Source organism: Pteropus medius, unplaced genomic scaffold (assembly GCF_902729225.1).
Source record: "Pteropus medius unplaced genomic scaffold, Ma_sr-lr_union100, whole genome shotgun sequence".
NCBI classification, from domain to species: Eukaryota; Metazoa; Chordata; class Mammalia; order Chiroptera; family Pteropodidae; genus Pteropus; species Pteropus medius.
The window spans coordinates 1,232,469-1,258,295 of record NW_024350323.1 but is presented as its reverse complement, the minus strand read 5'-3'; the positions used below and the strand labels follow the sequence as shown (position 1 = coordinate 1,258,295).

General features: G+C 38.5%; 1 protein-coding gene across 13 annotated transcripts in view; it reads right to left on the bottom strand.

Annotated features, from left to right (window-relative positions):
• The window catches only part of EDA (ectodysplasin A), a 274,580-nt gene that overhangs the window by 6,097 nt on the left and 242,656 nt on the right, over positions 1 to 25,827 (bottom strand). For all 13 annotated transcript variants that reach the window (XM_039838977.1, XM_039838979.1, XM_039838981.1 and 10 more), the window contains exons 3-6: positions 9,231 to 9,254; positions 4,308 to 4,487; positions 3,023 to 3,057; positions 2,041 to 2,092 (exon numbers count right to left, since the gene is read on the bottom strand). In XM_039838977.1, the coding sequence (XP_039694911.1) occupies positions 2,041 to 2,092; positions 3,023 to 3,057; positions 4,308 to 4,487; positions 9,231 to 9,254 (291 nt within the window). The remainder of the gene's footprint in view (positions 1 to 2,040; positions 2,093 to 3,022; positions 3,058 to 4,307; positions 4,488 to 9,230; positions 9,255 to 25,827) is intronic.

Sequence of the window (25,827 nt, the reverse complement as noted above, 5' to 3'; positions counted from 1 at the left end):
TCTGGAAGGGTCTTTAACCAACCCCTTCTAGCTTGAACCTGGGGGTGTGGAGTGGGAAGAAAGTGGGCACACTGACCTATTTTCTTTGTTGTTCTGAGGCCTGCACAGGCAAAATTCAGACACTGAGTGGCAGGCTAGGTCTTATTATTCCATTTTATTTCACTAGCCGTTACTCCTGGATGTCTCTCCTATCTTATATGTTCATGGATTTTCTCCTTCTTAAGAGATTCTACCATGCCCACTCCTTTCTGGAAAGTCTCCCAGAGCCCCCAGGAAACCACATAGCTCAAGGAATTGCCTTCCTGGAGAACCTTAGGGATGAGGGGTAAGTCAGACTCCATGCCAGTCAGACTTCATGCCAGCATATGAGGGTAGAGGAAAGGCTCCCCTTTCCATCCTACAGAAAGTGGGGTACCATCCACTCAAGAACCGAGAGGCTCAGCCCTGGAGGACTTCTCTGTAGAAAATGGCCATTCTTCACCCAAGAAATTACGGTGTGAACATCCATCCTTGGCTAGTCTCAGGAGGCTTGCCTCTCTGAGGTGTGAGGAAAGCAGCCTTCTGGAAGAGCTGGCCATCTTCCCTTGAGATGATAAGTGGATGGGGAGGATGTAGGAGAAGATGCCCAGCTCAGCCACTTCAAAACTGCTCTGTATGACATCCTCCCGTCCCTGGCCCCTCGCTTCTGCTCCTAGCGGAACCACAGACCAGCAGAGATGACCAATGGGGATGGGCCTAGACAGGTGGGAACCAGTCTTGTGATGTGGTAATGCAAGTAAAACCGGTAGCTTCTGGCACAGAGTAAACACTGAGGCTACCATCCAGACACTCGAACAAATCTATTTCCTGCCTGTCTAACTCCTTCATGGATAGGTGGAGATCACAGCCCACCCAGGGCCCTGGGATCCAGGGCACTTGGCACCAACAGGACCACTTGGTTTTAGTGCCATTCTGTTTCTATTTATATTTCTGAGGCTGTTAAGTCAGGTATCCATGGTACAGCTAAGCCAGATCATCAAGGAAGCTCAGCCTAGCCAGTGCAGGGCTGACCAGGATCTTTAAAGCCATCCCCATGTGGCAGGTTTCTTAACCTTCATTGACTGTACCTGCGCTCATGGCCCTCTCCTTCCCCTCCAAGCTCTGTAAGCGGCTGGCATCTTGGCTGGCTTGCTGCCTCCCAAGGCTCTTGGGGAGTTTATGCATTTTACGCTTTGTGCACCCTGGGGACTGGACATTATTTCAAAATGCTGTTCGTTAATGAATGTTCACATCTCTTTGAGGAAAAAAATAAACGTAACCATTCAGTGGAGTATACACACACATCACTGAAGTAGCATAGTGCAGTATAAAGTCGGGCAGCTGTAGCTTTGAATCCCACCTCCCACACTTAACTGAGGTCTTGGGCCAGTTAGTTAAGCTCTCTGAGCTTCAGCGTCTGTCTCTGTAAGAAGGAGCTAATACCTACCTCACAGGGATGTCGTGAGGATCAAATAAAATAAAAGACAAAGAAAGCATGTTGAAAACTCTAAAGTACCACGCAAATATTAGGCAAGATGATTTATTTCAGTGTTATCCAATCTCTTTTTAATGTGGGGATTACATTAAGTCAGTGTTTCTTAACCTCCTTAAACCTGTTCCCCCTTTTTGTAGACACTAGCATCACATGCCCCCCCGAGAGAAACGCCTGACCTATCAGACAAGAATTTAAATTCATGTACTTTTACCTTCTCTAATTCGTATTGTGAACATGTTGATCAAACTACACATTCTCATGGTGACTCGGAAACAACTTCCATCTCCCAAGAATTCCCAGTCTACATGAAATCTCAAGTCTCTTTTAGCTTCCTCATCAGCGTTTCTAATTGCCATTTGGGTGCAGCAACTGGTCTTGGTGCAAGCAATTACCCAGGACAGTCAACAGAGGGCAAAATGGAGTAGAGCATGACCCCCAGTGCCAAGGGTGCCTCTGGGGAACCAGGAAGGGGGCTGGGTGGTTATTTGGAAGCTCCTCTTAGTGAGAGCGCCTGCTTTGACTCTTACCATTCTTGACTTGGATCGCTGACCCCTGGCCCTGTAGATGCACCACAGCTGGCTGGCAGGATGAGAAGGATAGAGAGAGGGGTCATTGTGAGAAATACTGCTTGCCCAGGCACCAGGATCCATGTTTCGACCTCCGACTTCTAGTCCCCTTTCGTATCCTAATTCTGCCCCTCTCCCCTGTCTTGGGATGCTGGTGACCACATAACTAGTAGATAGTAACATGATTTTGTGGCTCGGCCACTTCCCAGCTATGTGACCTGAGCTGAATGTAACACTTCTGAGCCTCGTTTCCCTAACTGTACAGTGGAGATTATAAGAATCTCTGTCTGGCCTCTCTCACAGGGAGGTTTGAAGATCAAATGAGGTGATGGAGGCAAAAGTGTCCTGCCAGCCATCAAGAACCTTGCGGCTGTGTAGGTTTAGCTGTGGCCAAACAGCTGTAATGAGGGAGGTTGAGATGAGAGGAGGTAAGGCAGCAGAATGTGCCGACAGAGACAGACTAGAAAGCTCAGAGACTAGCGAGGAGCCCTTCTGGCCATTAAGGCAGGAGCCCAGGCTGGGCCTGGCCTGGAGCTGGTTGGCTGATTTTTAAGGACACACTCTTAAACTTCGAAGCTCCTGATCCCAGGCGGTCTGAGTGCCAATAACATGTCTGAGGTGGCTGGGAAGTCCGAGGCCCAGGTGAACGGGCCTGTCTGGCGGCTCATTTAAGCTGACTACCGAGCTTGGGTATGGTGACATTCTGTCTCCTGTGGAATGGGGAAATGGCTGTGGCACGATTCAGTTCTCTTAGCTAAGGGTAGACCCTGGGGCAAAGCTTTTCTACTCAGAAGTGAGAGGGGACTGTGAGTGAATAACCTCAGGACCTCCAGGGTATCCCCACAGGATACAGCCTCAGTAAATTTAATAGGAAGCAAACTCCAAGGTGGCTCTAGCTTGTGGCCTTCCCTCCTCCCCAGGAAGAAAGCAATTCCCAGCCAACCTGGTTTTCTCGGGTTCCAGCTTTATCAGCAGCACCTGAAAAATAGGACAGGTCAATCAGAGGTCATGCTTTCTCTACTTCCGTTTCTCCTCACCTAGGCAGGCAGTGGCAGGGAGCCTTGCTCCCTGTGGCCAAGCCCTGGGATATGAGAGGACACCCCTTCCTTCTCTTACTAGTCCCTGACCTGCATCTTCAGTGGGCCGGGCACCCAGCAGAGAAAGTGCTGGCCCAAGGCAAGCCCTACTGAGCACCCACAGAGCCAGATGACAGAGCTGTCCTGTCCCCGTGTGACTCTGGGACAATGCTGTTTGATCTTGCTTTTTTAATTGTCTGTCTCCTCTTCTAGGATATGAACTCGATGAGAACAGGGACCAGTTATCAATAGATCTCCTACATATAGAAAGTGCTCAATATTTGTGGAAAGATTGGAAAAAACCCCAAGTCCATGTTTTGCACACACGGTAACGCTGATTAGTCCTGTTTGAACTGAGTCGAAGAAGCTGAGTCTTGCTGCAGAATTCTTGGATCTAGAGAAATCAGCTATGAAAAGTCTGTTTCTTTAATGCCCCAAGATATAAAAGGGGAGCAGGAGAAGGAAATAACAGCTGATGAAAGCCTAGGCTGTCTGACTTTTGTCAGGTTTGGAACTGCATCTGTATCTCCTGGATGCCCTTCTGGGCCCAAAGGGAAAGGTGCAAAGAGAGTAAATGCTATTTGAATGCACAATGCAGGGGGCAAGGAGCATTTGGTTCCTCAACAGGACAACCTTGGTGCATGGGTCTGTTTCTACCACAGCCTGAGTGACTACTAAGTCTTCAACTCCTTGACCATCAGCGACTACTTGTCAACCTCTATGAGAAGGGCATTTCAGAGTTCATGGGATGAGACTGCCCTAGAGTTGGTTATTTTGTCCAGTCCTCAACATTCTTCCCCATAGCCTGCTTCTTAATCAGCTTGTGGAGCTAGATGCTGGGAATTAGAGTAACCCCATCCATTTCTTACCAGAACTCCAGCCAACCCTCATGGCCTCTATCTCAGGCTCATATGTATTTACTGGTCCACTACAGGGAGGCGTAGAATAAGGGAGAGTTTGTGACAGAAGCATTGAACAGGTCAGGCCCTACTGGCTTGTTTGATCCTTAGCTCTACACTGAGCTAGGAGACCTGCATTTCTCATTGCATACCAATGTCACCAGTGCCATCTGAATCTGCTCTTGGGATCACCCACGCTTGCTCTATTAGAGTAAGGACAAGGAGCCTGGGAGGTGGGGAATTAGGAACTCACCAGAAGGTCCCTGGAGGCCAGGAGGTCCTTGAGGACCGGGAGGACCTGGAGGTCCGGGTGGTCCCATAACAGTTGTTCCTGGAATTCCAGGAATCCCTGGAATTCCTGGGGGCCCCTGGGGTCCTGGAGGTCCTGGAGGTCCTGGGGGGCCATTGGGCCCAGGAGGTCCTGCCTTCTTTCCTGAAAGGACAAGATCCAGTATTATAGTTGTAGTTTTTTACTGAGAGTGTACTGTCAGGGTTCTACTGACTTCCGAGAACACAAAGTCAGCCCTCTGGGAGGTCCTGCTGAACATCTTTACTATCTCTCTCTGTCTCTCTGTGTGTCTCTCTGCCTTTTCATCAGTAATCATTTACAGAGCTGGATTTGAAGATATAGAAATAAAGAGCTCTCAAGGAGCTCAGTCTAGTAGAGAAACAGACACAGTTATAAGAAAGTAGAAGTGCTATATTAGCGGTAGGGACAACATGCTGAAGAGTTCAGGGAAGGCTTCAAAAAAAAGGATTACATTTCAGCTGAGTTCAAAAATCTGAATTACCAAGTGGCCAGACCTATGGGTCACTTTTTAGAATTGAGAATTAGGGTGTTGTTGAAGAGCATGGCTTTCATGTTTACTTCCCAGTCTGGTGGACTTGATGAGGCTAAGAAGAGGAGGCTGGGGGGACAGTCTGCTTTTAGGAACAACATCAGGTCCAGGAAGATTTCCTCTAGGAGTAACGATGTACAATAACTGGGGGCATAGAGGTGAGGCTAGCTGGGGATGAGGAATGGTTAGGAGTTGGGATGTGAGGGGTGGGGTGGTGTGGTAGAGAGAGGGAGGGATGGAGAGAGAGAGAGACAGACTATGGGGGGGGCAGGGAGAAAGAGGAGAGGGAAAGACAAAAGGAAAGAAGGAAAGGTGGAGAGTTGAAGGAGATAAAAAGGAGGCAGCACACAGGTTCTGCATTTTCAGCTGACCTCTCAAAACACTATTTGAAAAGATCTCTGGGAAGAGAAATTCTGCACACTTCCTTGGTAACATGTTCCAATGTTTATCACCCCTCATTGTTAGGAAGTTCTGTATTTTTTTTTTAAACTGAAGTCTCTTGTGTGGCAGTTGAAGCTTTTTCTACTCTTTGTGTAGATGGAGAATAGTTACCATTATACACATAATAACCATTATATGCTCAAAGAGTTTGTCACTTATCAACCTCCATTTTTATAAGCTAAATTATCCAGCTTCCCAGAGTCTTTCCTCAGAGGACTTATTCTCAAATGTATTATTAATGAAGCCCACAAACTCCTCCCTTTCAGAGCAGTCTTGGCTCTGCTATTTCATATTCTGGTCTTTCCAACATTCTCACCAGGATGCACTTATGTTAACTGAGTTGTAAGTGCAGTTATGACTCCAGCTCCTTCTATTTACTTCCTCTGCTCTGTGTAGCCCAATTCAAGCAGTGTAGGTGGTCACAGGTGGGTGTCTCCTTCCTCCATTCACCACTTTCTTATGATTTTGTGAAAATCCCAGGAGTGGAAACCTTTTATTGGACTTCATCATTGTGACTTCACTTGTGGTACTTTCTTAATCTTAAATAGAACCCTCTCAGGTCTCACTTAAAAACCTTACTGACTCCAACTCCCCACTCCCCAGACTCTCAGGCAGTAGAAACCTATCATGATTTATCAGATCCTCTTTTAAGAATAATGCTGCATGTTCAAGAAACCCAATCCCCATGGCAACACTGCTCAAAAGACCACTTGTTCATGTCTGACCATATTTGCATTTGGAATAAAACACCAGGGTCATTGTGGGGCTGTTTCTCCAGGGAGGAAAGGCAGGAAGGTCCAGAGAGCCCCTGTCCCAGACAGTCCCTGAAAGACCCCAGGCAAGAGCTTTAGTGTTTTCCCTGCATTTAGCAGCAAAAGATCGGATCTACTCAGTTTCTAGATCTAGCCAATTTCGAGATGCCGAATGGGGAAGCCATTTCCCTTCAGATTTGGGCAGCTTCCAAGTCAGGCTTATCCAGTGCCCAACAGTCCCAGCTAGTGTAGTGTAAAGCACACAGACTCCGTAGTTAGGAGATAAGCCTGTAAGCCCAGGTTCTGCCCTTGACACATCTTGGGCAAATCCTTTCCTCTCCCTGACCCATAGTTTCTCCATTGGTGAAACGATGAGTTTGGCCTTGATGATTCCTCTAAGTTTCCTCTCAAAACTGAGGTTCCATCAGGAGGAATTACTTACCCTTGGCAGCCAGGAAATTTCCCTAGCCTGGTTGCAAGGTTTGCTTCTCCCTCATTGTTCTCCGAGCAGCATAGACACGGAGGATAGTCCATATTAGGCTGTGCTATGTCCCAGAATTTCCAGGTGTAACACTGATTTTTGAACTAGACGCTGGCCTGTGGGTAGTCTTGACTTCAGAGTCAAGACTGTGAGACTGCTGTGGTAGCTAATACAATATTGGAAGAATTACAGCCAGAAGCTCCAGTCAAGGAGAATAATGATGGCAGTGTAAACAGAATGCTCACTCATGAAAATGTTAGAAGGCATTTGGGGAAAAGCCCTTGCTGTGATCCAGTTCTGAAGCTGGTTCTCTTTGCTATTCTGCAGCTGGGCTTAGGCAAGCGTGCTTCTCTTACTCACACGCCTATGGTAAGTTGGCCCAGAGAGGAGCATGACCCTTGGCCCAAGATTACTTTAGAGGGTTGAATTCTTTCTCCGGATTTCCTTACTTTAACAGAGCGCTTCAGAATACAAAAGCCCAGAGACTTTTGTACTTGGAAAGTCACCCTTTGTAGTCTTACATGAAAGGATATATACATTCTTTTCAAAGCTAACCTTCATGAAAGGGTATATTTTGTTAACCTTTTAGCTAAGTCTAAATTGTTGAAAGAATAACTAAAAGAGAGAGTAAAAGTGTGTGTGTGTGTGTGTGTGGTGTGTGTGTGTGCGCACGCACGCACACATGTGAGAGAGAGAGAGAAAGAATGTGCATGAGTTAGTGTGAGAGGGGAACAATTCCATCAAAGAAATGAAATTCAATGAGCAACTCAGTTTACTTCTTATGGCATGTGCCTATTCATTGTGTCTAAGGATATCTGCATTCAATGGCTTCTAAATCACTTTCAGCCACAGTAAGTGTGTAAGGCCTCTGTGCATTTTCCTTCCAGTAAGGGCCCATATGCAGTGATCGGAGTCCTTGCCAGAGGCATTGAAATCTGAGTTGTAATTCCAGAGCTTCTAGCCTAGACAACTGCGTTCTGTTGCCACTAGAGAGTGTGTTCTCCCAGTGCTCACCCATTGGTATTTTCCCCTACACATGTACCCTGCCCTCTACTACTTGCATTTCCCCAAATGGGCCATGATCTCATACTTCTGAGAGATTTAAGGATGCTATTTCCTTTGCTGGAATGTCCTCCCCCATCCATTTCCCTCATCCTTAAAGTTCAGGTGAAATACTGTTTTCTCTGAGATGTGGTCCCTCACTCTGCCAAGGGAACCACACGTTCTTCCTCTGTGCTCCCACAGCACGCTGTTCATACTTTGATGACAGCATTTTTCATACTGTGCTGTAATTATTGGTGTATACTTCCACGATTCTAACTACTCTGGGAGATTTTTGAGGGAAGGAACCATTTTCCTTCATCTCTGTATCTCTACTCCTGACAAACATAAGGTACTTATCTACTGTCTAGTGAACGAGTGAGTAGGGAAGAAAAAACATAAGAGCTGTAATTAGAAAGTGCTCTCAAGTCTACTCATTGCAAAGGTAAGTTATCTCTGGGCTTGCGTTAGGAGCAGAGGATGTCCTGGTCCAAGCCAGGTGAGCATTCTAGGTTTGCTATAATTTCTGTCTTAAACGATGTGACCAGAATTCAAAACTGCATGCTTGAAAGTCAAATTTACTTTCTTAAAAGACAGAATATCATGGTCAATGCCCAGGTTCCATGGAAAAAAGTTTCCTCACTGACTCCAGCTCTCTGGCTGTTTTCCAACTTTGCTCAGCTAGGTCTGCAGGAGGGTAGCCCATTCCTCACCTTCTTTCCAGCCACCAGAGTATCCAAGTGCTCAGAGAAGTGGTAGGCATCAGCTGAAGCCCGTCTTTTTGGCCTTGTTTGGGGTTGATAATCTATATTCTATAAAGTTCCAGAAATCTTAACAGACACAATTGTTTCACTTAAAGCATTTTAATGAAAAAATAATTTATTTCACTCTATTTTTCTCCCAGGTCAGAACACAGAAACAAATAGTTGGAAACCATTCTGCCTTTGTGTTCTCTTCAAGTAAGCAAGCACTCATACAAGCTCTTGGGCCAGTCCCATGGCAAATAGGCCAGAGGCTTACTGACCCAACAATGGCACAATGGATTAGCTCAGCCAGACCTTCTTTGAAAAGAATAAAAGATCAGGATGTTACTCCAGTCTAATTTTTCCATTACAGACAAAATGATATTAAAACTGCAAAGCAAGAAGTATCTTCCCTGACTATTTGAGAAATAGGATAGGAATAGCTTTTAGGCCAAGAAATAGGGTGCTAATATGTTTCAGGAGGCAGTATACCTAGGACTTCATTCATACCTGATCACTGATTTGAGAAAGGAGGGGAAGAAAGAAGAAAGGAGAAGGGGAGGGGAAGGAGCAAGAAAGAATAAAGGAAAGAAATGTAAATTGAATTGTATGGAAAAGGGAGCCAGAAAGAAAAGTGAAACCAATTTTCATATGTTGCCAGAGAAGCAATTCTATCTTTCATGGATCATCACGGAAAAATGATCTCTCTTGTTTCTTAGAAGCTGCAATACTCAAAAGATCCCATGTGATTGACTAAAATAATGGAGAACCAGCATTGAAAATCTATAATATAAAAATCCTACTCCCTGGCTTCTTTTTCTTCTAATTTTAGAAAAAGACATGACATGACAGCAATTTTATAAAATCAGCTTAACTTACCCTTTTTCTTGTTTTTAACTGGACCTGTTACAAAAAGAAAATAGAAAATTAAATCACTGGAAATTAACAGAAAATGTTTATTTTCCAAGACAGTCACAGGACACTGCAAATTTGAGGAAGCCTCATGCCAAGGGCCAGGTAGGTAATTGGCAATGTATTTCCCAACTATCAAAACTCACAAGTCTGTTCAGTCTGTTTCTGACTGTTTTCTGACTGATATAATAAGAAATTTCCAGGGAAGATTCTTTCCTAGGGAGAAAAAATATTTTAGACTTAGTCTTTGGAGTAAGGGAATGGGTGCCCAGAAACGTTGAACTCAACCTAAGGACAGCATTCCACTAATTCTGCGACTCCTGAGATTGAAGAATCATGAATTCAGCTGAGGAACTGACATGATGTCTCATGCGTTGAAGCTGGAAGGAAAAAAGGGCCATTTTCATGGAAGTTGCAGAGCAGTGGCACTTTACTCTTTAGTCACTTCCTTATCGTGATTGAAATTAGGTTATTAAAAGAGTGCGACCGTAGTATATTCATGTGGGGGCCACGTGCACTCTCACTGTAATTTACCATAAGTTAATCGACACTTTAAAGAAAGTGTCAACATTTTTTATCGACAATGAAGTCACAAGCATTTTCTTGGGAATTAATTCCAAAGAAAATAGTTCTAATCAATTGAGGGTACTCAGAAAACCAAGGCTTTTCTCATACAGTTGGGCGACAACCACTACCCAGATGTACATGGTTTATGTGTCTCCTAGACATGTTCTTCCCTCCTGGGGACTTGATTCTCTTCATTCTGTAGGTGTATGTGATTTTCTTCAGATACAGGTATTTAAAATCTGTTTCAAACTCCCATGAGGACACTGTTGGACAACATTAAACCACTGAGCTTACAAAAAGAACACCAAGCAGTTGTATGTTGTTTTATAGTTTCTAAAACCTATTTCCATCTATCATCTCATTTTATCCTTGTAACAACCCTGGAATAATCTTTACCTATAAGAGTAGGCTCTATCAGACGTTCTATCTGAGCAGGCTGATAAGAAACCAAGTGTAGCCATCAGAGCTTGCACAGGTCCCTTGAAAACCAATGTCTGTGTAGACTTTTTAAAAAACTTATTTAAATTAGTTTCAAGTATACAGTACATTAGTTAGATATCTATATAGTTCATAAAACGATCCCCCCAATTGCTCCCTCCCTCCCCTGATCCTCCACATAGCCAACACATTAATGCTAACTTCATTCACTTGTCATGCTCCCCTACCCCGTGACCATCCATCAGCTACTAATTTGCACTTCTTTAACTCTTCACCCCATTCTCCCAGCAACCCAAACAACCCTCTCCTCTGTCCGTCACCAAATTGTACACTATATTTGTGAGTCTGTTTTTGATTAGTTTGTTCTTTTTATTCCTTCAATTCTGCATATAAGTGAAATCATATAGTGTTTATCTTTCTCTGTGTGTACACTTTTTTTGACAAAGTAATATCACGGGCAACAGTAGGATTATAGTAATACAGGGGATGTTTTATGTTGAGTTTAGCAACCTGCTGCACTTAAAAGTCACACATCTCTATTCTTTAATCCTCATTTTTCTCCTTTTCTCTCTTCCCAGTCTCTTGTGCTCTTTCTTTGCTGCCTATCCTTTGTGTTTGTAATAGCTTTGAGAATTCTTGAGAATGTCTATGGAGGTTCTGGCTGGGAAACACAGCTACACAGCCCATAGTTATTTTAAGGTAAGTTAAAACCTCAGAAAGATTCATGTTATTCAAGATGTGTTTTGAAAATTTAAAAATATATGTATATACTTCCAGTTTCTGGCTTGACCTGTCAAGAGCTTGGGAGTTGTCATTCTCAAAATCACAACAAGAAAAAACACTGAATGATGTCAAATGTAATTGAAAACTAAAGAAAATATTAAAAAAAAAAGAAACAAGCTGAATAAAGTTAAAATCTACCTTCAGAATTGAAGCCAAAAGGCAAACTGCTGTCCTGAAAGATGGAAAGACAGACATGTAGATAGAGGGAATCCCAGCTTACCAGGAGTAGAAGCCTACATCGAAAGCCAGTATTAGTAAGAACACTTTAAAACTGTAATGGAGGTATTTATCTGAAGAAACCTAACACAGTACTTTGAAGGGGTATGTGTATCCATATTCTCATTGCAGCATTGTTTACAATAGCCAAGATATGGAGGCAACCTGGGTATCCATCAATGGATGACTGGATAAAGAGGAGGTGGTACATATATACAATGAAATATTACTCAGCCATAAAAAAAAGAACAAAATATTGCCATCTGTAACAACATGGATGGACCCAGAAGGTATTGTGCTGAGTGGAGTAAGTCAGGCAAAGAAAGACAAATGGCATATGATTGCACTACTATGTGGAATCTAAAGAACAAAATAAATACACAGACAAAACAAACTCATAGACACAGAGAACATTTTGACGGTTACCAGATGGAAGGGAGGTTTGGGGGCCTGGGTGAAAAAGGGGAAGGGATTAAGAAGTACAAATAATTAATTAGTAGTTACTAAATAGTCATGGGGATGTAAAGTACACCATAGGGAATATAGTCGATAATATTTTAATAACCATGCATGGTGCTAGGCTTTTGGTGGAGATCACTTTGTAAGTTATATAGATATCTATTCACTATGTTGTACACCTGAAATGAATATAATATTGTATGTTAACTGTACTTGAAAAATAAAAAATATATATATTAAAAAAATCTGTAAAAGAAAGATTGCTAGAGGCTCAGTGTGGACTAGCTTAAGAGCTAAAAACCCCAAGGGGGTCCAGTCTTATAGGGGCCCCCACACTTTCATGAGTTTTACCTTTAAGAGCCCTACTAGGTTCTCACTGTGAAGACTAGAGAAAAATTGCCTTGTGTTTCTGGCAAGGGAAGAAAAAAAAGTAGCCGTTTTGAAGTATACCCAGACTTTTCTATTCTCTTTAACAAGGTCTGCGCTCAAGGAAAACTATTTTATCAGAGTCTGACTGGGGTTTTACCAGAGCCCAACTGACCTGTGGGACAGGAAATACCTAACCCAGTAAAAGATTGAGATCTAATCATAGGACTATGGAACGCTTCCCTTCTGCTCACACTTTACCACCACATCAACAGGCCTCCTGTGTAACAGCAGTGGATTACAGCTAAGAAAACTGCAAGTCTCAGACCTTACTAAAGGAGTTTCTAGGGACACCCAAAGACAATACGATGAGACTAAAACAAAAACAATAGAAGACATTTTTGCCTCTGACACCACAGCTACAGCAAACAGTAAACACTGCTAGACTCCTAGTCAAATAAACATGAAAACTTACACTACAGTCCTATCTACCTCAGTTACTTTTCAGTACATTATATCTGACTTTTAGCCAAAAGTTATGAGGCATGCTAAAAGGCAAATATGTATACAGACACACACACAGTCTAAAGAGGCACACCAGGCATTAGAACCAGACTCAGATATGGCAGATACTTTGGAATGATCAGAACTGGAATTTAAAATAACTAAGATTAATATGCTAAGGGTGCTAAGGGAAAAATTGGACAATATGCAAGAACAGATGGGTAATATAACTAGAGAGATAAAAACTCTAAGAATCAAAAGGAAATGCTAATCCACATTAATACAGTCAACTGATCTTTGACAAGGAGCAAAGAATACAATGGGACAAAGATAGTCTTTCCAACAAATGATGCGAGAACAACTGGATATGTACATACAAAAAATGAGTCTAGACACAGACCTTGTACTATTTACAAAATTAACTCAAAATGGATCACAGACCTAAATGTAAAACACAAAAGTATAAAACTAGAAGATAACATAAGAAAAAACATAGATGACCTTGGGTATGACAATGACTTTTTAGCTCTATAAAATAAATAATTTATGAATTTAACTTCATTAAAATTAAAACTTTCTGTTCTGCAAAAGACAATGTCAAGAGAATAAGAAGACAAGACACAGACTGAGAGAAAATATTTGCATAAGGCATATTTGATAAAGGACTGTTATCTAAAACAAGCACAGAACACTTAAATCTCCACAATAAGAATACAACGCAATTAAAAATGGGTTGAAGACCTTAACAGACACCTCACCAAAGATCTACAGATGGCAAGCAATCATGAAAATATGTTCCACATCATATGTCATTAGGGAAATACAAATTAAAACAACAATGCTGTACCACTACACACCTATTATAACAGCCAAAATTTGAAACACTGACAACACCAAATGGTGGTGAGGATATGGAGCAGCAAAAACTCTCATTCATTTCTGGTAAGAATGCAAAATGGTACAGCTACTTAGGAAGACACAGCTTATGGAAACATACTCCTACAACACAATTCAGCAGTAATGCTCTTTGGTATTTACTCAAAGAAGGTGTCCACAGAAAAATTGACACATGGGTGTTTATATCAGCTTTATTCATGGTTGCTGAGACTTGGAAGCAACTAAGATGTCCTTCAGTAGATGATGGATAAATAAACTGTGGTAATTCAGACAGTGTAATATTCTTCAGCACTAAAAGGAATTTATGTATCAAGTCATAAAAAGACACGAGAGAATCTTAAATGTATATTACTAAGTGAAAGAAGCTAATCTGAAAAGGGTACATGCTATATGATTCCAATAGTGGAGTCGTATGATTCCAATATGACATTCTAGAAAAGGCATGATTATGAAGACAATAAAAGGATCAGTGGTTGCTAGGGGTTGGGGAGTGAGGGATGAATAGGTGGAGCAGGGAATTTTTAGGGCAGCGTAAATATTCTCTATAATACTATAATGATGGATAGATGTCATTATACATTTTCCCAAACCCACAGAACATACCATACCACGAGTGGACTGTAATGTAAACTATGAACTCTGGGTAAACTCTGGATGGCAGTGCAGGTTCATCAACTGTAACAAATATACCGCTCTAGTGAGGGATGCTGATAATGAAGGAAGGCTTTGCATGTGAGGAAGCAGGGTATATATGGGAAATCTCTTTACTTTCTTCTCAATTTTGCTGTGAACATAAAACTGCTCTAAAAAATAAATATGTAAATAAAAAGGAAGTGCTAAAAATAAAGATAAACACAACTGACAAGCCTTTAGCTAGACTCAAAATAAATATAATTAAAAATCAAAGAGATGTTACAACTGATAACAGAAATATAAAGGATCATAAGAGACAACTATGAACAATTATTCACCAAAATTGAACAATCCAGAGGAAATGAATTAATTCCTAGAAAAATACAACTTACCATGACTGAATCATGATGAATAGAAAATCTGAACAGACCAATTACTAGTAAGGAGATTGAATCAGTAATCAAAAACCTTCCAACAAACAAAAGTACGGGACAGATGGTTTCACTGGTTAATTCTACCCAACATTCAAAAATTAAAACCAGGATTCTAGGGCACATGGCGGAGTGAGAGACATCCTCAGATCTCTCTGCTTGAAACAACAATAAGATGAACATCTAAAACTGAACAAAAAACACCCAAACTGCACTCCAGCACGTCTGAGCATGAGATCTGAGCCGCAGCCCCCAACCCCTAACCTAGAGGACCCCTTCCCCCATACCCTCCGAGAACAATCACCATGGAGCCCCAGGGGAATCTGAGTAAATGCTGCCAAGACTGTCTCTGACAGTGACAGGGAATGAAACAGAGGGTAGCGAGCGTGATTAAATACATATAAGAAAATAAAAAAGGCATTATTTAGACTTTATATAAAGCAAAGATCCAAGAGGCTTAGATGCCACCTACTGGAAAACAAAAGAAAAGCGCCTTCTTTGCAGCAGGCTAAAGAGAGACCTTTACATAATAAATCTTTCTGGAAAAACAGCAAAATACACTTCCATTAATGCCCAGGCAGAGAAATAGTCCATTAAACACCATAAACAACCAAAGTGACAAGGCATCTCCGGAAGAAAGAGAAAAATCTCCAGAAAATAAGCTTACAGACATAGAAATATACAACTTAAATGACAGAGAATTCAGAATGGTACTTTTGAATAAAGTCAGTGAGTTCTGAAACGAGTCATATCAACAATTTCAGGAACTGAAAAAACAGCTAGATGAGCAGAGCAAGGAGACTGAAACCCTCAAAAAGAACGGAATAGATCTTCTGGAGATAAAAAACACACTGCAAGAGTTGAAAAATGAAATGGGAAGCTTGGGAAATAGAGTTGACCAAATGGAGGAAAGGATCAGTGATATCGAACATAGAAATATAGAAATAAATCGGAACAAGAGAGAAACTGAAGAATGAAAAATAATGAAAGAGAAATACAAGAACTAGGTGATACCATCAGGAGAGGAAACATAAGAATAACGGGCATCATTGAAGATGAGGAAAAGGAGCAGGGACTAGAAAGCATTTTCAGACAAATAGTGGATGAGAATTTCCCAAATCTAAGGAATGAGCTGCACCTTGGAATTCAAGAAGTCAACAGAACACCCAATTATCTCAACCCCAAAAGGCTTCTCCAAAACACATTGTATTAAAATTATAAAAAATCAATGACAAAGACAGAATTCTCAGGGCAGCCAGGGAAAAGAAGATGGTAACCTATAAAGGAAAACCCATTAGATTATTGTCGGACTTCTCAGCACAAACCTTACAAGCCAGAAAGGAGTGGAATCAAATATTCAAATTATTAAATGAAAGGAATTACCAGCCAAGAATAATGTATCCAGCAAAGCTCTCCTTTAGATATGAAGGAGAAATAAAGACCTTTCCAGCCATACAAAAATTGAGAGAATTCTCCACTATGAGGCCTGCACTATAGGAAATACTGAAAGGGGTCAGCTCATCTAAAACAAAATGACAAAAAAAAAAACATAACTGTGAGTAAGGCGACTAGCAGGCAGATAGAAGCAGAGGAGTGTAATCCTTACTAAGAACAGGGCATTATAAGCTTAAACGACAAGGAGAGATTTGCTATTGTAAGATAACAATGAACATTCAGCATATATAGGGACAAATTGAGACAACAATGACAGAAAAGAAGAGAATTCAAAGATCCAAATTTGCAAAGGGGAATGGAAATAAAGCACATGCAGAAAAGAAAATGGACTAGTATTGTGTGTGTGTGTGTGTGTGTGTATGTGTATATATATATATATATATATACACTAATTGAAATACATATATATATACTAATTGTATATATACGAGCTTATATACTCTCTCTACTTTATATATATGTATATATACATTATTTATATACTCTTATATATATGTATATATGATATGTATAATTATATATATATACATATACTTTTGATATTAATGTGTGTATATGTGTGTGTGTGTGTGTGTGTGTGTGTGTGTGTGTGTGTGTGTGTATATATATATATATATATATATATATATATATATATAATTATCCTCTACATATTTGTAATGGTAACCACATGCCAAAGATTCAGAACTGAAGTATATAACATCAAACAAGAAAAACCAGAGAGGAAATCCAAAAAATTTCAACCAAAATTAAAAAACAAACAAACAGACACACAAGGACGAGGAAGCAATAGAAAGCATTGTGCTACCAGAAAGCAAAAGATAAAATGACTATAGGAAAACCTCATATTTCAATAATCTCCCTAAATGTAAATGGACTGAACTTACCAACAAAAAGGCACAGAGTTGCAGACTGGATCAAAAAACAAAACCCAACCATACTCTGCCTCCAGAAGACACATCTCAGCCCCAAAGACAAATATAGACTCAAAGTGAAAGAGTGGAAAATGATATTTCAAGCAAATGGCATTCAGAGAAAAGTGAGAGTAGCAGTACTAATATCGGATGAAATAGACTTCAAAATAAAAAAAGGTGAAGAAAGATACTGAGGGACATTTCAAAACCAGAAAGGGAATCATACACCAAAAAGACATAATACTTATTAATATCTATGCTCCCAATTAGGGATCCCCGAAATATATAAAGCAATTACTAACAGAACTAAAGGGAGAAACAGACCAAAATACTATCATAGTAGGGAACCTAAATACCTCACTGTCAGATATGGACAGATCAACCAAACAGAAAATCAATAAGGAAATAACATCCTTGAATGATACCTGAGACCAACTGGACATAATTGACATTTAAAGAGCCTTCCACCCCCAAACAGCTGCTTATACATTCTTTTCTAGTGCACATGGAACATTGACCATATACTGGGACAAAGAGATAGCCTCAACAAATATAAGAGGGTTGAAATCATACCAACCATATTCTCTGATTATAATGCACTGAAGCTGGAGATCAAATGTAAAAAGAGGGAAGAACAAATACATGGAGATTAAACAACATGCTACTGAAGAATAACTGGATCAGAGAAGAAATAAAAAGGGAGATCAGGAGATACATAGAAACGAATGATAATTATAGTACAACATATCAAAACTTTTGAAACAAGACAAAAATGGTCATAAGGGGAAAGATCATATAATTACAGGCCTATCTCCAAAAATAAGAACGAGCCAAAATAAATAACCTAACGTTTCATCTTAAAAACTAGAAAAGGAAGAATAAATGAAGCCTAAAGTCAGCAGAAGGAAAGAAATAATCAAAATTAGAGCAGAATTAAATGAAATTGAAAATGACAACAACAACAACAACAACAAAACAGTAGAAAAAATAAATGCAACAAAGAGCTGGTTCTTTGAGAAGGTTAATAAAATAGACAAATCCCTTGCTAGACTCACTAAAGAAAAAAGAGAAAGGATACAACTAAACAAAATCAGGAATGAAAGAGGGGAAATTATGACAGACTGCAGAAATACTAAGGATCATATAAGAATACTATGAAAAAGTATATAACACCAAATTTAATAACCTAGAAGAAATGGACCAGTACTTAGGAAGATACAACCTTCCTAGACTGAATCAAGAAGAACTGAAAAATCTAAATAGACCTATCAGCAGTATGGAAATTGAAACAATCATGAAAAACCTACCAAAAAGTAAAAGTCCAGGACCAGATGGCTTCACCAGTGAATTCTACCAAACATTCAAAGAAGTTTTAATACCTATTCTTCTCAAACTCTTCCAAAAAATTGAAGAGGAGGTAATACTTCCTAACTCATTTTATGAGGCCAATATTATCCTAATACCAAAACCTGGTAAATATAACACACAAAAAGACAACTACAGACCAATATCTCTCATTAACACAGATGAAAAATCCTACATAAGATACGAGTGAACAAAATACAGCAACATATTAAAAAACATTGTACACCACGATCAAGTGGTGTACACTGCTGGTGGGACTGTAAATTGGTACAGCCACTATGGAAAACTGTATGAAGGTTCCTCAAAAAACTAAGAATTGATCTACCATATGATCCAGCAATCTCTCTACTGGATATTTACCCCAAAGACTTGAAAAACCATATCCGAAAAGGTATTTGCACACCAATGTTCATAGAAGCATTATTCACGGTGGCCAGGACATGGAAGAAACTGAAGTATCCTACGATAGATGACTGGATAAAGAAGCTGTGGTACATATATACAATGGAATATTACTCAGTCACAAGAAGAGATGAAATGCTGCCATTTGCAGCAACATGGATGGACCTCCAGATAATCATGCTAGGCGAAATAAGCCAGTCAGAAAAAGTTGAAAATCGCATGATATCACTTATATGTGGGATATAAACCTAAAAGCACCAAATGAACAAGACAAACAGAGACTCATGGACATGCACTATAGACCAGTGGTTACCAGAGGGTAGTGGGTGTGGGGAGGAGCAAGGAGGTAGATGGGTAAAAGGGGTCAAATATATGGGCGTAGGGGGAGAGTGAAGTGGGTAAAGGGGATCAATTATATGGTAGCTGAAGGAAACTGGACTTTGGGTGGTAAACACAATAGAATATATAGATGTCACACTATAATGTACACCTGAAAATTATATAATTGTATTAACCAATGTTACCCCAATAAACTTTATAAAAATTAAATTTAAAAAAAAGAAAACCAATTTTTCTCAAAAAGAAGAGGAGGAAACTCTTTTAAACTCGTTTTATGGGCTAGCATTACCCTGATACTAAAAACCAGACGGGATCCACACACACACACACACACACACACACACACACACACACACACAAATTACAGGTCAATGACATTACGATGAACATAGACATAAAAATCCTCAATTAACAAAGTTTTAGCAAACTGAATTCAACAACACATTAAGAGGATCATACACCATTTTCAAGTAAAATTTATTCCAGGGATGCAAGTATGGTTCAAAATCTGCAAATCAGTCAATATGGCACACCAGATTAACAAAATGAAGGATAAAAAACATATGATCATCTCAATAGATGCAGAAACAGCATTTGAGAAAATTTCGACAGCCATTAATGATTAAAACTCTCAACAAAGAGGGTATATAGAGGGAACCTACCTCAACATTGATAAAGGCCATATATGACAAGCCCACAGCTAAAATCATACTGAAAGGTATAAAGCTCAAAGCTTTCTTCTAAGATTAGGAACAAGACAAGGATGCCCACTCCTGCTGCTTTTATTTAACATAATATTGGCAGTCCTAGCATTTAGGCAAGAAAAGAAATAAAAGGCATCCAACTTGGAAAGGAAGAAGTAAAACTGTCACTTTTTGCAGATGACATAATACTATATACAAAAACCCCTAAGGACTTCACCAAAAAACTGTTAGAACCAATAAACGAATTCAGTAGAGTTGCAGAATACAAAATACACAAAAATCTGTTGTTTCAATATATGAATAATGAATTATCAGAAAGAAAATTATCCCATTTATAATTGCATCAAAAAGAAGGAAATATCTAGGAAAAAATTTAACCAAGGAGGTGAAAGACCTGTATATTGAAAACTACAAGACATTAATGAAAGAAGTTGAAGAAGACTCAAATAAACTGACAGAAATGTGCTCACTAATTGGAAGAAGTAATGTTGTTACAATATCCATAATACAAAAAGCAATCTACAGATTCAATGCAATCCTATCAAAATTTCAATGGCATTTTCCACAGAAACAGAACAAACAATCCTAAAATTTGTATAGAACCATAGAAGACTGAATAGCCAAAGCAATCTTGAAAAATAAGAACAAAACTAGAGGCATCACAAGCCCTGATTTTAAACCATATTACAAAGCTATAGTAATTAAAAGAGTAAGGTATTGTCATAAAAACAGACAGATCGATGGACCAGAAAAGAAAGCCAAGAAATAAACTCATGCATATATGATCAATTAATTTACAACAAAGGAGCCAAGAATAATGGGGAAAGGCCAGTCTCTTAAATAAATGGTGCTGGGGAAATTGGACAGCCATATGAAAAAGAAAGAATGAAACTGGACAACTATTTAACACCATACACAAAAATTAACTCAAAATGGATTAAAGACTTGAATGTAAGACCTGAGACCATAAACTTTTAGAAGAAAAAATAGGTGGTAAGCTCCTTAACATAAGCCTTGGTGATGAGTTTTTAAAATCTGATTTCAAAAGCAAAACTAAACATGTGGGACTACAGCAAACTAAAAAACTTCTGCACAGCAAAGGAAACCATCAAGAAAATAGGCACACTACTGAATGGCAGAAAAAAATCATATATCTGATAATGGGCCAATATCCAAAAAAACCAAAAAAACAAAAAAAACCCCCACAAACCTTCATACAGTTCAGTAGCATAAAAACAATCCAATTAAAAAATGGGCAAAAGATCTTGACATGGTTCCATAGTGTAGCAGTTAGCACATCTGCTTTACACACAGAAAGTTCTGGGTTCGTGCCCCAGTGGAGCCATGGTCCATGGTCTATGGCTGTGCAACCCTGAACAAGCCCTATGTCTGGTCTTGGAAGCTAAGCAGGGTTGGACCTGGTTAGTACTTGGATGGGAGACCACTTAGGACGACCAGGTGTTGTAGGCATAAATAATAAAATAAAATTTAAAAAATGGGCAGAAGATTTGAACAGACATTTTTCCAAAAAACAAAACCATACAGATGGCCATAAGGTACATGAAAAGATGCTCTAAATCATTAACCATTGGAGAAATGAAAATCAAAACCATGAGATAGCACTTCACGCTTGTTAGAATGGTTGTTATCAAAAAGACAAAAAAAATAAGTGTCGACAAGGATGTAGAGCAAAGGGGACCCTTGTGCACTGTTGGTGGGAATGTAAATTAGTGCAACCACTATGGAAAACAGTATGGAGGTTCCTCAAAAAATTAAAAATAGAACTACCACATGATTTAGCAATTCACTTCTGGGTGTTCATACGAATGAAATGAAAACACTAACTCAAAATGGTATATGCACTCCCATGTTCACTGCAGCATTATTCACACTAGCCAAGATATGGAAACAATCCAAATGTTCATCAATGGATAAATGGATAAAAAATTGTGGTGTGCACACACACATGATGAAATATTATTCACCCATAAAAAAAGAATGAAATATTGTCATTTGTGGTAATATAGATGGACCTCAAGGGCATTATGCTAAGTGAAATAAGTCAGACAGAGAAAATCAAATACCATATATTCTCTCTTATATGTGGAATCCATACACCAAAACAAAACCAAAGAACACAATAACCTCATATATATAGAGAAAAGACTGGTGGTTGCCAGAAGTGGGAGGTGGAAGGTGAAAGAAATGGATGATCTGTTTTTTTTTTGGTTTAAATAAATTGAATTTAAAAAACAAGTTGAATGGAAAATTTAAAAAACACTATAAAAGAATGCCTTTGATGGAAATGAATCAGTGAGCTTGAAGATATGTTAATAGAAACTTCCGAAATAAAATGCAAATAGTAAAAAGGAATGAAAAAGATGGAACAGTCTATCAAAAGATTGTGGGACAATTACAAATGGTATAACGTACCAGAAGGAGAAGAAAGAGAGGAACAGAAGAAATATTTGCAGTAATAGTGAATGAAAATATTCTAAAAGTAATGATGCACACCAAACTTCAGATCAAAAAAGCACACAGAACTTCATGTAGGATAAATAGCAAAAAGTTGACTATTAGGCATATCATATTCAAACTGTAGAAAATCAAAGACAAAGATATAATCTTTAAAGAAGCTGGGAGGGGTGGTGGTGGTGGGAAATCACCGTAACTATAGGAGAACAAGGATAAAATTACATTGGCTTCTCTAAAGAAACCATTCAAACCAGAAGACAGTGCAGTGAAATATTTCAAGTTTTGAAAGAAAAAACCACCAAGCTAGAAATCTGTATCTAGAAAAATTATCCTTCAAAAATGAAGGAGAAATAAAGACTTTCTCAGACAAACAAAAATTGATGGAATTTGTTGCCAGTATAGTTATCTTGTAAGAAATATTCAAAGTTCTTCAGAGAAGGAAAATAATATAGGGTAGAAACTTGGATCCACATAAATGGGATCATATAAGATGCTTAATTAAAATCAGAGAAGGCAGAAAAAGAATGGAAGACAAAAAAGAAGCAAAGAAAAGGACAATGAATTGAAAACAGCTACAAATATAGTAGATATCGATACAACTATATCAATAATAATTGATATAAGTGTAAATGGTCTAAATACACCAGTTAAAAGACAGAAACTGTTATAGTGGGTAAAAGAAAACACAAGAACCAACTATATGTGTCTATAAGACATTTTAAATATAAAGACACAGGTAGATTAAAAGTAAAGGGATGGAGTAAGATACACCATGCTAACACTAATCAAAAGATACATAAAATTTCAGACAAAGCTGACTTCAGATCAATAAAAGTGACCAGGGATAAAGAGGGATATTACATAATGATAAAAATGTTCAATTTTCCAATAACTCATAACAAGCTTTTATGTGTATGTGCCTAACAACAGAGTGTCAAAAATGTGAGGCAAAAACTGAAGAATCTACTATTATAGTTAGAGACTTTAACATCTTTTGATCAGTAATGGAAATATCCGTCAGGCAGAAAATCAGTAAGGATATAGTTGAGCTGAATAGCACCATCAATTAATTAGATCTAACTGACATTTTTAGACTACTTCGTCCAGCAATAGCAGGATATAACATCTCAAGTTCACATGGAACATTCACTAAGATAAACATTTTGTGTCATAAAACACATCTTAACAAACTTAAAAACATGGATATCATACAAACTATACACTCACATCACAATAGAATTAAACTAGAAATCAATAACAGAAAGATAGCTAGAAAATCATGTATTAGAACAGGAGAAAGATCTAAATGATTTTAGGAAATTATCTAATCTAATCTACTACTTTGGGAAACTAGAAAAAGAAGAGCAAATTAAATCCTAAGTAAGCCAAAGAAAAGGAATAAAAATCAGAGCAAAAATAAATGAAATTGAAAATAGGAAAGAAAGCAAAAGAAAATCAATGAAACCAAAACCTGGTTCTTTGAAAAGATCAATAAAATTGATAAGCCCCTACTCAGGCTAACCAAAAAAAGAAGAGAGAAGACATAAATTACTAACATCAGCAGTGAAAGAAGGGCCATTACTACTGATCCCATGGACACTAAAAGGATAATAAAATAATATTAAGAACATCTATGTCCACAAATTTGATAATTTAGATGAAATTGGATAATTCCTTGAAAGACACAACCTATCAAAACTCACACAAGGAGAAATGTACAATCTGAAATAGATGATATATAAATGATAATCTCTATATATATTAAAGAAATTGAATATATAATCTGAATAGGTATATATATATATATATATTTAAAAAATTGAATTGACAATAAGCTTCTAAAACAGAAAGCACCAAGCCCATATGAATTTTATCAAACATTTAATTATACCAATTCTCTACAGTTTATGCCAAAAAATGGAAGCAGATGGAACACTTCTTATCTCATTCTATGAGGCTAGCACTACTCTAATTCTAAAACCAAAGACATTATAAGAAAGGAAAACTACAGACCAATCTCTCTGTTGAAAATAGATGCAAAAACCCTCAACAAAATATGAGAAGCCAAATCCAACAATCTATTAAAAGAATTATAAACCACAACCAAGTGGGATTTATTTCTAGTACACAGACTAATTCAACATTCAAAAATCAATTACGTTAATTGGTCATACGTTAATAGGCTAAAGAAGTAAAATCATATGATCTTATTAAGACACAGAAAAATCATTTTATAAAATTCAACATCCATTCATATGAACTCTCATCAAATTATCAATAGAGGGGAACTTCATCCATTAGATAAAAAAAGTCTACAAAATAATCTATAACTACAGCTACATCATACTTAGTGGTGAGAAACTAGATGCTTCCCCCTAAGAATGAGAGCAAGGAAAGGATGTCCCTGCTCACCACTCCCATCCAACATTACACTGGAACCCACAGCTAATGCAATAAATAATTGGGTCTTACATTTAAGTCTTTAATCCATTTTGAGTTTATTCTTGTATATGGTGTAAGAAGGTGGTCGTTTCATTTTTTGCATGTATCTGTCCAGTTTTCCCAACACCATTTGTTGAAGAGGCCACATTTACACCACTCTACATTCTTATCCCCTTTGTCATAGATTAAATAAGCATATAGTCATGGATTTATTTCAGGGCTCTCTATTCTGTTGCATTGATCTACATGTATGTTTTTTATACCATACTATTTTGATTACTGTAAACTCGTAGTATAATTTTATATCAGGTAGTGTGATACCTCCAACTTTGTTCTTCTTTCTCAAGATTTACATGGCTATTTGAGGTCTTTTATGGTTCCATATAAATAAATAATCCATGTTTGGATTATTTGTTCTAGGTCTGTGAAAAATGCCATTGATATTTTTGCATCGAATCTACAGATTGCTTTGGGTAGCATGGACATTTTAACAATGTTAATTCTTCCTATCCATGAGTACAGTATATACTTCCATTTATTTGTATCTTATTCAATTTCTTTCTTCAATGACATAGTTTCCCAAGTACAGGTCTTTTACCTTCTGGGTTAAATTCATTTCTAGTTATTTTATTGTTTTTGATGCAATTGTAAATGGGATTTTCTTAATTTCTCTGCTAGCTCATCATTCGTATATAAGAATGCAACCACCTTCTGAATATTAATTTTGTATCCTGCTAATTTACTGAATTTATTTATCAGTTTTAACAGTTTATTTTTTGTGGACTCCTTAGGGTTCTGTATATATAGTATCATGTCATCTGCAAATAATGACAGTTTTACTTCTTCCTTTCCTATTTGGATGCCTTTTATTTTTATTTCCTGTCTGATTGCTGTGGCTAGGACTTCCAATACTGTGGTGAATAAAAGTGGTGAAAGTGGACATCCTTGTCTTGTTCCCAATCTTAAGGAAAATGCTTTTAGCTTTTCCCTGTTGAGTATGATGTCAGCTATGAGTTTGTCCTACAGGACCTTCATTATGTTGAAGTATGTTCCCTCTATTCCCATTTTGCTGAGTTTTTATCATAAATAGATGCTGGATTTTGTCAAATGCTTTTTCTGAATCTATTGATATGATTTTTATCTTTCAATTTGTTAATGTGGTATATCATATTAA